General features: G+C 43.1%; 1 protein-coding gene across 1 annotated transcript; it reads left to right on the top strand.

The window, feature by feature from the left end:
* Nucleotides 1-6: 6 nt before the first annotated feature.
* si:dkeyp-69b9.3 (myocardin) lies at nt 7-14,398 on the top strand. Its single transcript, XM_050047162.1, has 15 exons — nt 7-106; nt 3,241-3,294; nt 4,879-4,934; nt 5,279-5,345; nt 6,095-6,220; nt 6,320-6,516; nt 6,701-6,841; nt 7,410-7,575; nt 7,652-7,820; nt 8,206-8,350; nt 8,464-9,048; nt 9,151-9,249; nt 9,396-9,533; nt 9,613-9,667; nt 9,757-14,398. The coding sequence occupies exons 1-15, from the start codon at nt 52-54 to the stop codon at nt 10,182-10,184; spliced, it is 2,481 nt and encodes an 826-aa protein (XP_049903119.1). The 5' UTR covers nt 7-51; the 3' UTR covers nt 10,185-14,398.
* The last annotated feature ends 369 nt before the right edge of the window (nt 14,399-14,767 follow it).

Below are 14,767 nucleotides of genomic sequence, written 5' to 3'. Positions count from 1 at the left end.
CCCTCTACTCCCCCCCCCCCCCCACACACCTCCAGACCCCCCCTCTCCACCATGACACTATTGGCCTCCGAGAGGTCGCTTCTCATCCGGAACAAGTTCCGCTCAGGTGAGGAATCCTGGAGTCTCAGCTCACGCTAATTAAAGCAGAGAAAGATTTATTTCCCCCACAACAATTGGCAACATTAGCATGAATATGCAGAGGTGAAGTGTTCACCAGCTGTCTATCACATGATCAATAGAGTGGAGGTATTGATTGATGGTGAATGGATTTAGTGATGGATACACACAGACAGAGATGTCTTGAACAGAGGTGAAGGACAGCTGAGCCTGGGGCTAAAGATCTCTGCATGTTACCAAGTGACACTTTAACCACCACATGGTTTGTATGATGACTCATATGGAGACACAGACAGGCCTTTACCAGGATAAAGGGCTGCACAATAATTTATTTATTGTTTTTGTATTTTTTTTTTTAAATTTTCTAATTAAACGAAAAAACTAATAATTAGAAAGATAATGATTTTAGATTTTAATCTTAAAAAATTGTCATCGTGAAGCCAACTTGTGCACTTTTTTTTTTTAATTGGTGCCAGTTATGTTCAGTTCAATCCTCAGTTTCAATGTGACACTTTAACCACCACATGGCTTGTTTGTTGATTCACATGGAAATACAGATGGGCCTTTAAGATAAATGTTATTATTATTTCAATTTTCTACAAAAAAAACAAACAAACAAAAAAAAGAAGTAAAAAAAAAAAGATTTAAAAAACGTTTTTAAATGAAAAAAAAAATTTGATTTTAATAAATAAAAAAAATATTGTTATTGTGAAGTCAACTTGTGCAATACAGCACATGCATTTTTGTAATTACTTCAAAGAGAGTGTCAGTAGAAAAATGTAGCAGTCATTCTTTTTTTAAAAATGGTGCCTGTTCAATCTTCGATTTGTTCGATAGAAGAATTTTGGAAATAATTTCCTTTCATTTAAAAATTAAACTAGCAATAAAGTGCTGCAGGAATGAGTCCTAAAACATGGAAATTAGTTAGCATTTTATCACTTCCGGCTCCCTCGTCTTGAAGCCAGTGGGTTTTGGTTACACACCTGAATAAGGTCTGTGCTTGATACAAGGTTAAGAGATTTTCACTTTTTGTTCTACAGTATGAAATATGTCAGTAAACACCCCACTCAAGAGTTTTTAAGCTTTAAATGTCCTTAAAAAGATGTTTGCTAACTGTCGCTAATGCAATTGTAATGTAGTTTGTGTAGCCTAACGTTAGCTTTTTACTTTTGGTGATTGCATTTACGGAGCTGTGATAATCCAAAATCTAAAGGAAAAATCCCACTGGCTTTTTGTCGAGGGAATCAGGGTGACGCTAAGTTCCAGGATGGTCTACAACAAAACGACATCTCTCCATTTGTTGTATCTTAGCAGTGTGAAAGCAGCAGAACTGAGTCAAATGATCGTATTATTTATCACAAGTAATATCGTGATCACGATACACAACAACATACTGTATTTTCCTCGTTTCATGCAGCCCTACCAGAAAAGCCCTTTTAACTTAAAGCCCCTTTAAGTCCCAACAACATTAAATATTAATGTCTAAATAAGCAACAATCCATGTTAAAATTTGGGAAAAAAGATCCTGAGTTATTGATGATGATATCCCGTCACAGTCTGCAAATATTCTTTAGATTCTGAGGGCAAAAGTAATCAAGGAATAGCTGAAAGCTCTAAAGAGTTTTAATAGTCCAATGCATTACTCTGCTTGTTACAACTTTCAGGACACAACCTGCATTCTGTGACAAATGGCACCGAACAACCTCCTTTAACTGCATAATTCAAGTCTCCCCACAAGTTGTAGCGGCTGCTGTTGTGTTCCCAGCAGCTGTCGTTAACGGCTGGTAAAATAGAGAGGCGGGGAAATGACATAGACGCAGTCCCCTAGGTGTACAAACACCTGCTGGAAAACGTGATTCCTCGGGGCAGCTGCTCTGTTTGACATCATGTATGTACATAGCTGAGTCTGCGCCAGTCTATAAGGTCTGCAGGTTTGTTTAACTGATCCTTTGTGGAAGTTGTCAGCCATAGTATGATGTGAGTTTGTTGAAGTTCTTATACATTGTTTAATTCCTAACAATTTTGTTATTGTTGAGCTTTGACACAAATTGTTTCCCATGCAAAGTGTTCACAAACGCAGGCATATACTACATGTCAAGGTCAACGTTAAGAAAATGTGAATCCTAATGATTAAATACTAGTTCCTTACTTCCTTTCTTGCAGCCCCTCATCACGTCTCTGAGCTGCGAGACGTTCAACCAAAACAAACCTCTAAAATGGTTAATTTGAATGATTTAAAGAGCCTAAGGAGGTGAAAATAGTCAGTGTTTTACCAATAAATTCCAAAACGTTAAAAATGAAAAAGTCAGAAAACAATTAACAAAATTCTTAGAAATCTGTTCATTTTGTCTTAGCTGCTAATCCTTTAACGAGGGTTGACCCCCAGGTTGGAAACCACTGTGTAATCTAATGTAATATATGTTAAGTAGTGGGATTAAGACTTGTATTGGGCCTCCAGTTAAAATACAAAACAATCCAATGGTAGACACACACGCTGAAATCAAACAGAGCAGTGTGATAAGCACTGCTTCCCTAACTTGTTAAGACGACGGAACACGGCGTGCTAATCTGCTTTAAATCCAGATTTTTGCAACGTTAAACTTTTGTTTTGAGTCATCAGAGAGGCAGGAAGAGTATAGTTAGCAGCACAAATGAGGATGACGTTAGGAAGAGGGGATGTATAAGAGGCTTGTGGAGAGAGCGGGACAGCTGAAGGGGGGATGGGACCAACAGAAATAGACACACTGAGAGATAAATAGTCACTGCCCTCAACCCCCCCAGCCTGCACAGTTCTCCCTCCCCTCGCCAGGTCTCTCAGGTCTCAAAACTCACCGAAATGTATCATGCCCTACCCTGCTTCACCTGTTTGTGTGCGTACTGAATGCTAATGTGCATATGCGAGGTGTGTAGATGTGTGCTGGCATGCAGGGAGATATTTAATCTACAAGCGTTGCAAAGTCATGGGGTAATATAAGTTACAAGGCCATATCGTTTGACAGTGATCATGCTTACATTGCTCAACTCTTACCTTTCTATGTGTCATTTATTTCTCCGGATCATTTGTCGTTCAGATCAAACAAACTTACTGTTCCAGCCGGCTCAGTCTCTGCTCTTGTCTTTCAGTCCTGCAGCTGAGGATTCAGAACCGAAGGCAGAGTGAAATCAATGCAGACTCTGGTTAGTCTCTGTGTATCATTTACATTGTGATTGATCCCTGTACACTGTGACTGCAGGTTGGATTTCATATTAATGGACTTCAGGTCACCTGTTTTCACAGACACATGATTGCTTATTGATTCATAAAAATGTCTTGGGAGGTTTTACCGCACTGACCAGCTTTTACTTTCCTTTGGAGTCTAATTTTAAAAAAGGTTAAAGGGTGAGTTCACCCCAAAATACATATTTCTCCTCTTACCTGTTGTGCTATTTATCAGTCCAGATTGTTTTGGTGTGAGTTGCAGAGTGTTGGGGATATCAACCAAAGAGATGTCTGCCTTCCTTCCAATATCATGGAACTAGATGGCACTCAGCTTGTGGTGCTCAAAGGGCCAAAAAACACTTTTGAAAAACTCAACAGCAATGTCTCTTTCCAGAAATTACAACCCAGTTACTCAAGATAATCCACAGACCTTGTTGTGAGCAGTTTCATGTAGGAACTATTTTCTTTCTACACCTGCCAACCGTATTACTGCGTAGGAGGAAACGTGCATCTACTGTTAGCTCACCTAGCACCACTGAGCTAGCTAACGTTACAGCTTAGCCAGCTGTGGAGGACGCCATTAATGTTTATATCTCATCATTGTCCATGAGTAGATGAGTAGACGCTTCCTTCTGCACAGTGATACGGCTGGCGGGTGTAGTTCAGTACAGAGAAAGTAGTTCCTACAGTAAACTGCTCACAACAAGGTCTGTGGATTATCTTGAGTAACCAGGTCATGATTTCTGGAATGAGACATTGCTGTTGAGTTTTTCAGATGTATTTCTTTGAGCACCACAAGCCTAGTGCCATCTACTTTCATTATATGGGAGGGAAGGCAGACATCTCCAAGGCTCATATCTCCAACGTTCAGCCACTCAGATCAAAACAATCTAGATTGATAAAAAGCACTACAGGTAAGAGGAAAAATATGTATGTTTGATTTTGCAGTGAACTTTCCCTTTAATGTTGTTATTCTATACTGCAAATCTAGTTGGATACTTCCAGCATTATTAAACAATATTAATAACAGTGACACAATTTCAGGGTGCAAAATGTTTATTATGTTTCAATGGGAGTAATAAGGATCATCACCACAAATATATAATACATAAGATGTGCATTGGATACAGATACATAAGTCTGCATAGTACAAGTACACATAGCAGGTATCAGAGGTAACATATGCAACAACAACAATATGCTCTACATATCGGGCATTAATACGCAAATTCATCCAGATCTGTGCAGTGACGATGATACAGACTAGTCTAGGGTGTAGACATAAAAAACAACAATCTCAGGGACTTTGTAGACAGGCTGTGCACCTTGCTTCAGTTCCCTCCTCGTTGTCTGAGGCTGAAGCAGGTTGCACAAGAAGCACTGATGCCTGCCAGCACAAGAGAGTGCCTCAGATGCTCCGTGCTGCTGTAACTTGGAGGGATGAGCTGAAGGCTGAAAGTGCTTTGTTGATGCACTGGTTCACCTGAGTTGCTGCTCCACTATGCGAGCATTCTGCTGCATTGTCATTTCGTCATATAACCGCATCTCTTCTGTTTCCGCAGGGTTGAAATCTACTTGTCCCCCTCAGAAAGCAGAGAAAGACCAGAGTGAAGCTCTGGTGAGTAGCATCCAGTGTCTCAGTTACATCCAACAGCATCACATAGATCAAATACTGATGCTGATGTCATGTTCATTCATTTAGATGTGTTTGTATAGTTGATTATATTAGAATAAGACCACATTTCTGTTTACCTGTATTGTGAGAAATGATAGCATAGGTCAGTGTTTCCACCACCTAAAAATAATTTGTGCTGGTTTCAGTGGTGAATCCTTGCAGCACAGGATCCTTGCATATGTTTTGGGGGATACACTGGTGTAAATGACTATTTAATGAAGCTGTATGAACTGCACTATAATCTGTGGGCCCTGTCTGTTGGTGTGACCTGCTGTTTCCTCATGCAGTGTCTAACTGAAGACGGCGCCGCTCAGAAGTTGCCCCCTAGTGGTCTGAACACTGAAACTGCACAAGGTGAAGCCCTGCCTTCAGTAATGTTGATGTCTCCTTCCTGCTTTACCCTGTGTGCTCCCAGCAAAGCAAAGTGCATCCTTACATATTTCCCTACCTCTCTCTGTCTTTCTGTCTGTATTTTATCACGTCTGTGCTGCTCTCCCGCTCCCTGTTGTACAGTGCGAGGAAACGCAGTGTGTAAATCTGGCAATGGGCTCGCTGTTTCATCAGCTGTCAGTTAAATAGATATGTGACCTTGTTGCACACTGTAACTCTGCATTTTAAACAGCTTGCAAACATATCAGTGATTGACAGCGCATGATAAACCCGCCCATCCAGCGATCAGAGCCATCGTTCACTGACATCTCTGTCTTTTTATCTCTCTCTCTCCCCTCCTCCTCTCCGCAGCCTCTAACCTTCCTTTTAATTTGAAAAGACTATTATTATTATATCAGGCTTTTCAAATTATCTGATTTCCCTTTCTGCCCTTTTAAAAACATTGTGTGAATGTGTTTATGAGTGCGTTCATATCCAGGGGAATACATCTCCCTGTGGACAGGAGTGTTTACAATTTCTTATGCCTCTGCTGGTTTGAATTGGGACTGACTGCCTGTGGCAACGCTGTTGTGCATGCTCACATCACATATGTTCTGAAATCCTGTTGCTTCTCCTCTCTCCATTCTCCACTCCTCCTCTCTCTGCTGATCTCCCATCTGTGGCTCATCTCTCCACCTATCTGCACCATTCCTCCCTCCTTCTCCCGCCTGCAGAGAGGACTGTGTGCGGGGCCCAGAGGCAGAAGAAGGCTCGCCATGCTCAGGACCTCTCTGAGAGGATCAAACGTCCGCCCGGGCCTGTGGAGCAACAGCACGAACACACACTGCCCCTGGAGAACCGTGAGTCAACACGCATCCGCATGCACCGGCACACACAGGCAGAGTCACACTCTCTCCTCTCCTCCTCCTTTGACCTCCTTTCACTTTTCACTTCCTCAGGCCCTGCCTCTTTCCCTCTGTCCGCTGATGTCTTCGAAGATGACATCTCCTCCTGCGCCTCCTCCTCGCCCACTGAGCAACATGGCGTTCACCAATCACCCACCTTTTCTACACTGCCAGGGCTCTCAGGTGACCAACTGCTGAGTGACTTCTCAGGTGTGGCCCCGCCTCTTAACCACAGCGCCGGTCACGCTCAGGTGCGGAAACAACACTGAGATTTAGTTCTGAATAAGATTCATGTCTTTTGGCAGCAACAAGGAAGTCTGATGAATTATTTCCCACCAATAACCTCTAAAAAACATTAAAGTGAATATTAACAGACTGATGAGTTTATAAATAGCCTCATATGTCAACTCTGATAATCTGATATTCTGTCTTCAGTCTGGTTTGGCGTTGCTCCCGGCAACCGAGGGCATCAGACAACCTATGAGTGTAACACTGAGTGAATCAAACACCATGGCAACAACTGGGAGACCAAGTGGGCTGTATCTGACGTCTCAGACCACACCCCTGCTGCCAAAGGTAATGTGAGGTTAGCCCCTATCACTTTTGCTTTAGTTTATTTAAATTTCACAAGGGTCTCCTTCTTTTAAAATATTTTCATAACATTTCATTACACATACATGTTGTAATATGACATTTTCATCCAGATAAACATTTAGATGTTGTATGTGTGTGTGTATTGTGGAGACAGGTATTCACGGCAGGTATACAGCATAAAAGATAAAAGAGCATTGCAGAGGTCTTCAACCTAACAGGATGGTCACTCGTCTGTTTTGTCAAACACAATGCTCCGCTGTAAGCTGCTCTGCATTCATTACTGTCAATTTGCACTTCTGGGGGAGCTCAGTATTTGCCCTGTGGGTTAACACATTCACACATGAGCAGCATGGCTGTGTGTCAGAACCAGCACATGCTGTCATTCGGAGATTTGTGAGGCATTTGTACAGTTTAACCTTGACATGGGGCAAAGACTGTCAAACTACGTGAAATGACTTGACATTTTTTCTGTGATATTTGAGACGCTACTTGAGAAATTACTCGATACAGCCACAGCACAGTTACAGTTGAGGGTAATGTGTCTTTACAGACAGCTCGGCCTCCCAGCCCCACCTGCACCTCCTCCCTGGCCCCCTCCCTCAACTTCAACCATCTCCCCCGCCCACGGAAACCGCGGGACACCAAACCCAAAATGAGGAAACTCAAATATCACCAGTACATTCCTCCAGACCAGAGAGGAGGGTCTGGGACTGGAGGTAGCAATACTTTACTTTCCTACGTTGCTTCACAATCCCTTAATGTGTCTGATCCTAAACAATTATTTATGTCCAGGAGGAGCCAAACAGAAGAACCCTCCTTCTACCCAGTCTTTAGACCCAGCCTACTCCCATCTCCTGAAGCAGCAGCAGGTCATCCTCCAGCTGCAAATCCTACAGAACCAGCAGCAACAACAACAGCAGCAACAGCTACAACCACAGCAACAGCTCACTGTGGAGCCCAGGTATCCAAACAGATCAGTGCTGATACAGTGTCAGATTGAGCGAACGAGGAAGATCTCTGCTTTATCAATGAGATGTTACACTGGAAACACACTGAGCTATGGCCGTTTGATTCTGCAGAGAAGTGCAGCCACACTAAAAAGTCGGGATAGTTTAACTTTCAGTGGCAAATTGCGGCTTTAGAATACTGCAGCCAGTCAGTGAGCAGAGTCCCGTGACCACTGTGACATGATGACCTTCATTGCAAAGAATTTCTCCCCACCTGAAATACATGAACATGCCTCCCTGTAATTATTGTGGCGGGCTGCACTTAGCTGCTGCTTGGTGTGTTTTCTGTGTTTGTCCTTAAATAGTTTGGGTGAGTTAATGCTTCTTTTATTCCTTCAGTGAAGATCACAATGGTCTTGTGACGTCCTCTGGAGCCCTGCCCCTGAATCCCCAACCTGTTCCCGCCACAACAAACCACACCCCTACAGACACAAACCCTACGTCCAAGCCTGAGCTTCTCCCTGCAAATCTCGTTGATCTAACAGTAAGAATTGCATGGAAGCACTGAGAGAATAATGGCTGTATTTACAATTCACTGTGATGACAAACTCTTAAGTGTCCTTTGCCCCTTCACCGTTGTATCTTCCCTTTCTTCAGGTGTCAGAGTTGCGGCAGCAGCTGCGTAAGCGCGGCCTCCCCGTCTCCGGCACCAAGCCTGCTCTGTTGCAGCGTCTCCGACCCTTCCAGCTTCCCCATGCTTGCCTCACCCCTGCTCCTCTGTGCCAGCTGGGTACCAGCCTGGAGCCCCTCACCTCCTGTCCCCCACTGCCACCGAGCCAGAGCCCCGGCTCAAGCTCCAGCTCTGGACACGACTCCCCCGGCAGTAGCCCGAACCAACAGATGTACATCGCGGACAGCAGAGTTCCTAATGGGATTCTCAGTGACGCCCAAAATGGAATTCTGAACAATGTGCCGAACGGTTTCTCAAATGCTGTGTCAGTCAGTTTGGCAGGCGAACAGTGTCTTTCCAACACCGTCTTCCTGGCTCCTGCCAGCACTGCCTCAGGAACTCCAAGTCCCAGTCTGCCCATGTCGTCCTCCTCGCCCCTGCAGTGTGGGACTCCCTGGAGAACTGAGAGCGAGCAGCAGCAACAACAGCAGCAGGAGCTGAGTGTGGAGCTGGAGATGAGGGAGAGGTTACGGAGCAGGCCCAGGGACCGCTCCACTAACACAGGCAACGAGGTGAGCAAACACAGGCTTGGATCTTTGGTCTATGATGAGTTGGAGAATAACAGGATGATGCTTTCCAGAATTATTAACGTCTTTTTTAAATTATTCCTCCAGTCTTGTGGAGGATCCCTTCATCCGTTCCTGCAACAGGATCCTGGATGCTCCAGAGGGAAGCCAGACACAGACACACAGGCAGAGGTGTTGTTTACACAGGTAAACATGACCAATTAACACACACATATCTTGGATAATTGCTTTTCAAGGGCATGCTACACAGCCCTCAATCTAGAAAACTGGTCAAACGTGGGCACACTCTCATCACCCACCTGTCAACTCATTTACCCCTGCTTTCTAATCAGGTGTTTTGCTGCCAACCATGTGATGTGATTGGCCAGGATTTTGAGCTGCCAGTGCAGATTACAGCAAGTCCAGCTCAGACCTTGCCTGGCATTCGTAGCTTGGAGGAAGAACTACAGGAGGCGATTCAGAAAGCACAGGTCAGAGTCTGTAGATGAACAGGTAAAGACCACCAAGAGTTTGTTTTGCACAGGATTTAAGAGTTTCTTTTGGCCACAGATGGACCCTCGGCAGTCCATAGATGACATTCTGGATGAGCCTGTGACTTGTGTTGGTAAGTATCCCGTAATTAATAAAGAATACAACTTTAGTGACACTTGTATTTCTTTCAGTTTCTTATTGTTTTTACTACCTCGTTTCCAGGCTCTGTCAGTGTCTGTGATCATAAATCCCCTGCCCAATCAGTCCCTGTCCCTTCGTCGCCTCCCCCTCCTCCTCAAGCTGATCAGTCCCAGGCCTCCCAGCAGCAAAAGGACGACAGCTTCCTGCCCTCACCTCTTTGCTCCTCTCTTTTGCTTGAGCTCCCTCCATCTCCCGCTGTAATAAACCCCAGCCAGGTGATCCCAGCTCCTCCCCCACCCCCGATCTGTACCTCCCCTCTGCCATCCAATGGGAAGTCACGGAAACGGCGGGCTCCGTCATCGTTTGACGCTGCCGACTGGCTTGAAACGCTCACATCTGGCCTCCGCCCTCTTACTCCGCCAACTGCTCCTTTTGTTGAATCTGACTTCAGCCTGGATTCAGATCTGAATGTCAGTCGGGTGTTGGATCTAATGATAGAGCAGTGGTGAGGATTGTGTGCGCGTATCAGTTTGTATGTACAGTAGGAGAGCGCTTTATGTTTCTGATGGTAATGAATGGGGCTAACATGCATCCCACCAAGGGCACAAGATTGTGAATAGCGGCCTCCATCCCTCCATCTGTCCATCCATCATTGAAAGGCTGTCAGAGTCACTGGCTCCACGCAATGTCGAGAGCTGGATTCATTGCAGCGAACAGATTAAACATGGCTTTGATGGGGCAACGAGAGCACAAACACATGCACACACATAGACACTGCAGAGTGCTGTTTAAAAGCACTTGGGCTCGGCCAGAAATGGCAAACAAGCAACACATCTGTGGATTGACACACTCCACAGCACAATGTTTGCAGTGCAAAACAAAAGAAAACCTGGTGGCATATTAATTTAAACATGCTTCCTGGCTGTGCTGGGAGAATGTTGTTTCTGACTTATCTCCAAAACCCGTTGTCGGATTGGGTTGAGTGTGGCCCCTGGTGTTGACTCAGTCATTGAGTCCTAGCCATTCATAAAGCCCATTTAGAGTGTGTAAAAGCCAGACAGAGCACGCAGCTTGTGTGTGGCTCCAGACCTTAACCCCGGTGCCAGACACACAGTCGGCATGCAGAGGGAGAAAGCTGGCAGAAGCTGCAAACAAGCAGTGTGTGTGCGTGCAAGTGTGTGCAGAAAGCTTGTGCGTGAAGTATGTGTGCGTTCAATATGTCCGACTGTGTGTGACTAAGCACACAAGGCTGCTTCTGTTTGTATGTGTCAACACCCAACTGCTTCCATGTATATTTAATAGCATTAAAGCCAAATGCACTTGTAGTTATTTGTTTGCTTACAATTAAGTGTCCCTCTGTGTGTGTGTGTGTGTGTGTGTGTGTGGTATGATTGAACTGTGTGAGGATACATGTGAAAGACGCAGAAAAAGAAATAGCTGTGGATTTCTGTGTCCACATTTTAAGACCAGACATTTCATTGTAGGCTCATTGCCAGCGGGCAGTAACTCCAGTGTAGTTATCCAGTGTAATCATCAGAACAGCCACATTACCTTGTTCAAGTCAGCATTCTCCAGGAGAGCAATCAGGCAACCACCCCAAAAATAGTCCCCATACAAATGCTCCAATCAGACAACTGAGAGTTTCCTCATCGCTTTGCAAAAACAGGTGGTCATTTTGTTCCCTGATTAACCCCCAACAGCGTCTGGCCCGCTGCACGGTGCTTACCCTGCTACTTGCAAAGCCAGATTTAGCACAATTTACAGCCCTACCCCAAGGCCACACCTGTTCACTTAGTGTAAATGAGTTCCACACATGTATTATTTGACATTGTTAAATCTTTGCTGTACATTTTAAAAATACAAAACGACCATTAATGTTGAAGGAGCAGTCTGTAGGATTCATAGGATTTATTGGCATCTAGCAGCCAGGATTGCAAAACTGCAACCAGCTGAAACTCTCGCGTGAAGCGTGAACTCTCGCTACATATTGCTTCAGTGTTCATTGTTCAGGAGATTTCTAGCTTAATTAACAGCAGAGGTCTCTTCCTCTTTAAAATAAACGGACCAGGTGATTTAAACTGGTAAAAACAGCAAATAAAGCCAGTTCTTGTTTAAAAGGTTAGTGCTTTTCCAATGCTGCTGTTTGCAGAATGGCTGCTAACTGTGGTGGCTGGTGCGAAAAACACATTTGGCCCCATCTAGTGTTTGGTTTGTCTGTTCTAGGCTACTGTAGAGACATTGCGGTGAAACATGGCAATCCCTGTAGACAAGAGTAGGTATAGCTGCAGCTGGAGCAGCTACGTGAGCTGCCCTCTAGCTGCATGACTCGCCCATCATACCTACACGTCAGTCCATTAACCTCCTTTGCTCCTTGGCACAGAAACATAGGTCCTTGTGAAACTGCTAAGATGGGGATTAGCTAGCTGTGAAGTATTAAGTTAAAAGAGAGCTGGGTAACATTAGTGTAAGGGGAATGGGAAGGCTACATCTCCTTACCTATGCTAATGCTACCTAAGCGATTAGCTAACATTAGCTATGAAGTATTATGTTAAAAGAGAGGAAGTAAAGAGTAGGATTTGGGTAATGGGAAGGCTACATCTCCTTACCTATGCTAATGCTACCTAAGCTACAAGCTAACGTTAGCTGTGAAGTATTACACTAAAAGAGAGGTGGGTAACATTAGGGTAAGAGTAATGGGAAGGCTACATCTCGTTACTTAGGCTAATGCTACCTAAGTGATTAGCTAACATTAGCTATTAAGTATTCTGTTAAAAGAGAGGAAGTAAAGAGTAGGATACAGGTAATGGAAAGGGCTACATCTCATTACCTATGCTAGTGCTACTAAAGCAATTGGCTAATGTTAGCTATGAAGTATTGCACTAAAAGAGAGGTGGGTAACATTAGGCCAAAGGTAATGGGAAGGCTACATCTTGTTACTCATGCTAATGCTACCTAAGCGATTAGCTAACGTTAGCTATTAAGTATTAAGTTAAAAGAGAGGAGGCTAAGGGTAGGATATGGGTTACATCTCTGTACTTATAAAGTAAATCACCTTTTCATGTATTATGAATTAAAAAGTAGATTATTGTTACATTTGGTCTCATTTATTCGCTACAGTGTAGCACTGTAGCATGGTTCAAATAGCCGTTGCGTTGGTAGGTTTGTCTTTTACTAGTGGTAGGTGTGCTATGTAGGGGCGTGTTGTGTAGCTACAAACAGAATGTGTCAGCTATACATGTCTCAAACAAGGACCTGCTCCCTATTTAGATATTAACCGCTCATTCTAAGGCAACAAAAACACATTTCCTATTTTCCGGTGATTATACACTAATGAAACCATGCTTATTATGTTGTTTTCCATGTCTGCCAATATATCCCCCTCAATCCTACACACTGGACCTTCAAGAGAACATGCACTGTAGAATTAGCATATAATAATATGTTTGGAGAATTATGTAACATGACCAGAGGTGAGCTTGTCAGCTGAAGCTGATACAGTAAACTGCTGCACATTTTCTTGACATTGACAGAGCTCTTGTTTTTATATTCTACATGATTTGCCGGTCATGCAGAAATGGGCACATTATTTGTTTGCATAATACAGTTTTAGTGAGTTATGTCGGTTCTCAACCCCACTTAACATAATGACATTAATGAAAAAAAATCTGACAGAGGTTGTGTGCCATTAACCTCTGCTGTATCTGATAAATGTAATTAAGATACAAGATCTCATCTACATGAAGTTATATCGTGCCCTTAATTGGCTGCATGTCCCATCAATCACTTTTAAGAGCTCTGATTGGCTCATTTATATCTGGATCATTTTTATAATGTGATTACCAACTGGACGTCCTGTAAGACCACTTTATTTTTTGGGGGGAAAAACTGTTTTGTCTCCTTCTCAGTCTTCTAAGTATTATGTTGAAATAAAGGTTAAGTGCTGAGTGCAATATTATTTGTGTAAAGGGCACATAAAGTGGCAGATCTGAGGTCATTATGTCATGTTTTTTGTATGCAAATGTTTCAGTGTTGCTGCCAGCCAGTTCCTTGTTCTGATGATAAACCGGTGTCTTACTAAGCAAGACAGCCTTGGTGAATTATTAGAAGAAGATATCTGTGCGTAGGCAAACCTTCAACACTCAGCCTTTATGTTGAAGCAATTCTTGTACAGCTTTCACTACAGAGACTATGAAAAATGCAGTTAAATGTGGATGGATGGCTATGATAATCATAGCAATCAATAAACATTGCCTGCTGCATAAATAAAAAAAAAAGAAAAGAAAATTGATTGGCAGGAGAGTAAGATGCTACCTCCTGTGACTTCCATTGCTTTAGGGCCGACACCAGTGTTTTCCTTGTTTCTTATTTAATTTCCGAACACTGGTGCAGAGTTTCCTGGAACACCCCTGAGACAGTTTCATAGGCTTGGCTGGACCCCAGGTTAAATACTTCTGTTTTAAACTGGGTCTGAGACGTCCTGATCTAGATTTGAAGTTGGTCAGGACAGACGCCAGCTGGAAACACTCAGGTGTTTCAGGTAAACGAGACTCTGTTGGCCACTTTTGCTGCTATAAATGCCTTATTGTGAAAATGTTAGAGAAATTAAACTGTGTTTGCTTTTATTTATTATGTAACTTATTCATGCAAAAGATATCAACCACTGTCCAAAAATGTATTTAAAACATTATAAAAATTAAAGTCTTAATAGATTTTCTATTTGGTTCCTCTTTTTTTATTGCTGTAATATCGCACATTGAAAGGATTAACAAGTGGATTGCTTCATAAAGAAAGAACCACTGATAACTGATATATTTCACAAGAAACTGTCCCAAATGATGCCTTATCAAGTATTGATGATCATAAAGTAAAATTAAATATTCATTTGCACCAATATGCTGCTTAAATATCCATGAAGCCGTACTAACATCCACATGGCTTGAAGGTCAATCTTCATAATGACACAGCATTGTAATGTGGAGAGAACTATGATGTAGCTGTAAATAAGAAAGCTGGATAAATGAACTCACTGATCATCATAAGGCAAAGGACCATTCAATTTAACAAAAAGGAAATTTTATTTTTCCCTGCATAC

This window comes from Epinephelus moara, chromosome 6, assembly GCF_006386435.1.
Source record: "Epinephelus moara isolate mb chromosome 6, YSFRI_EMoa_1.0, whole genome shotgun sequence".
Classification (NCBI taxonomy): domain Eukaryota; kingdom Metazoa; phylum Chordata; class Actinopteri; order Perciformes; family Serranidae; genus Epinephelus; species Epinephelus moara.
The sequence above is the reverse complement of the archived record's forward strand: the minus strand, read 5'-3'. Positions and strand labels throughout refer to the sequence as shown.

Bases quoted from the DNA above. Each gene is read 5' to 3' on its own strand.
- si:dkeyp-69b9.3 (XM_050047162.1), top strand. From the start codon at position 52: ATGACACTATTGGCCTCCGAGAGGTCGCTTCTCATCCGGAACAAGTTC. The intron at 8,351-8,463 runs GTAAGAATTGCA...CCCTTTCTTCAG, and splicing joins CAAATCTCGTTGATCTAACA to GTGTCAGAGTTGCGGCAGCA. The intron at 9,049-9,150 runs GTGAGCAAACAC...TTATTCCTCCAG, and splicing joins CCACTAACACAGGCAACGAG to TCTTGTGGAGGATCCCTTCA.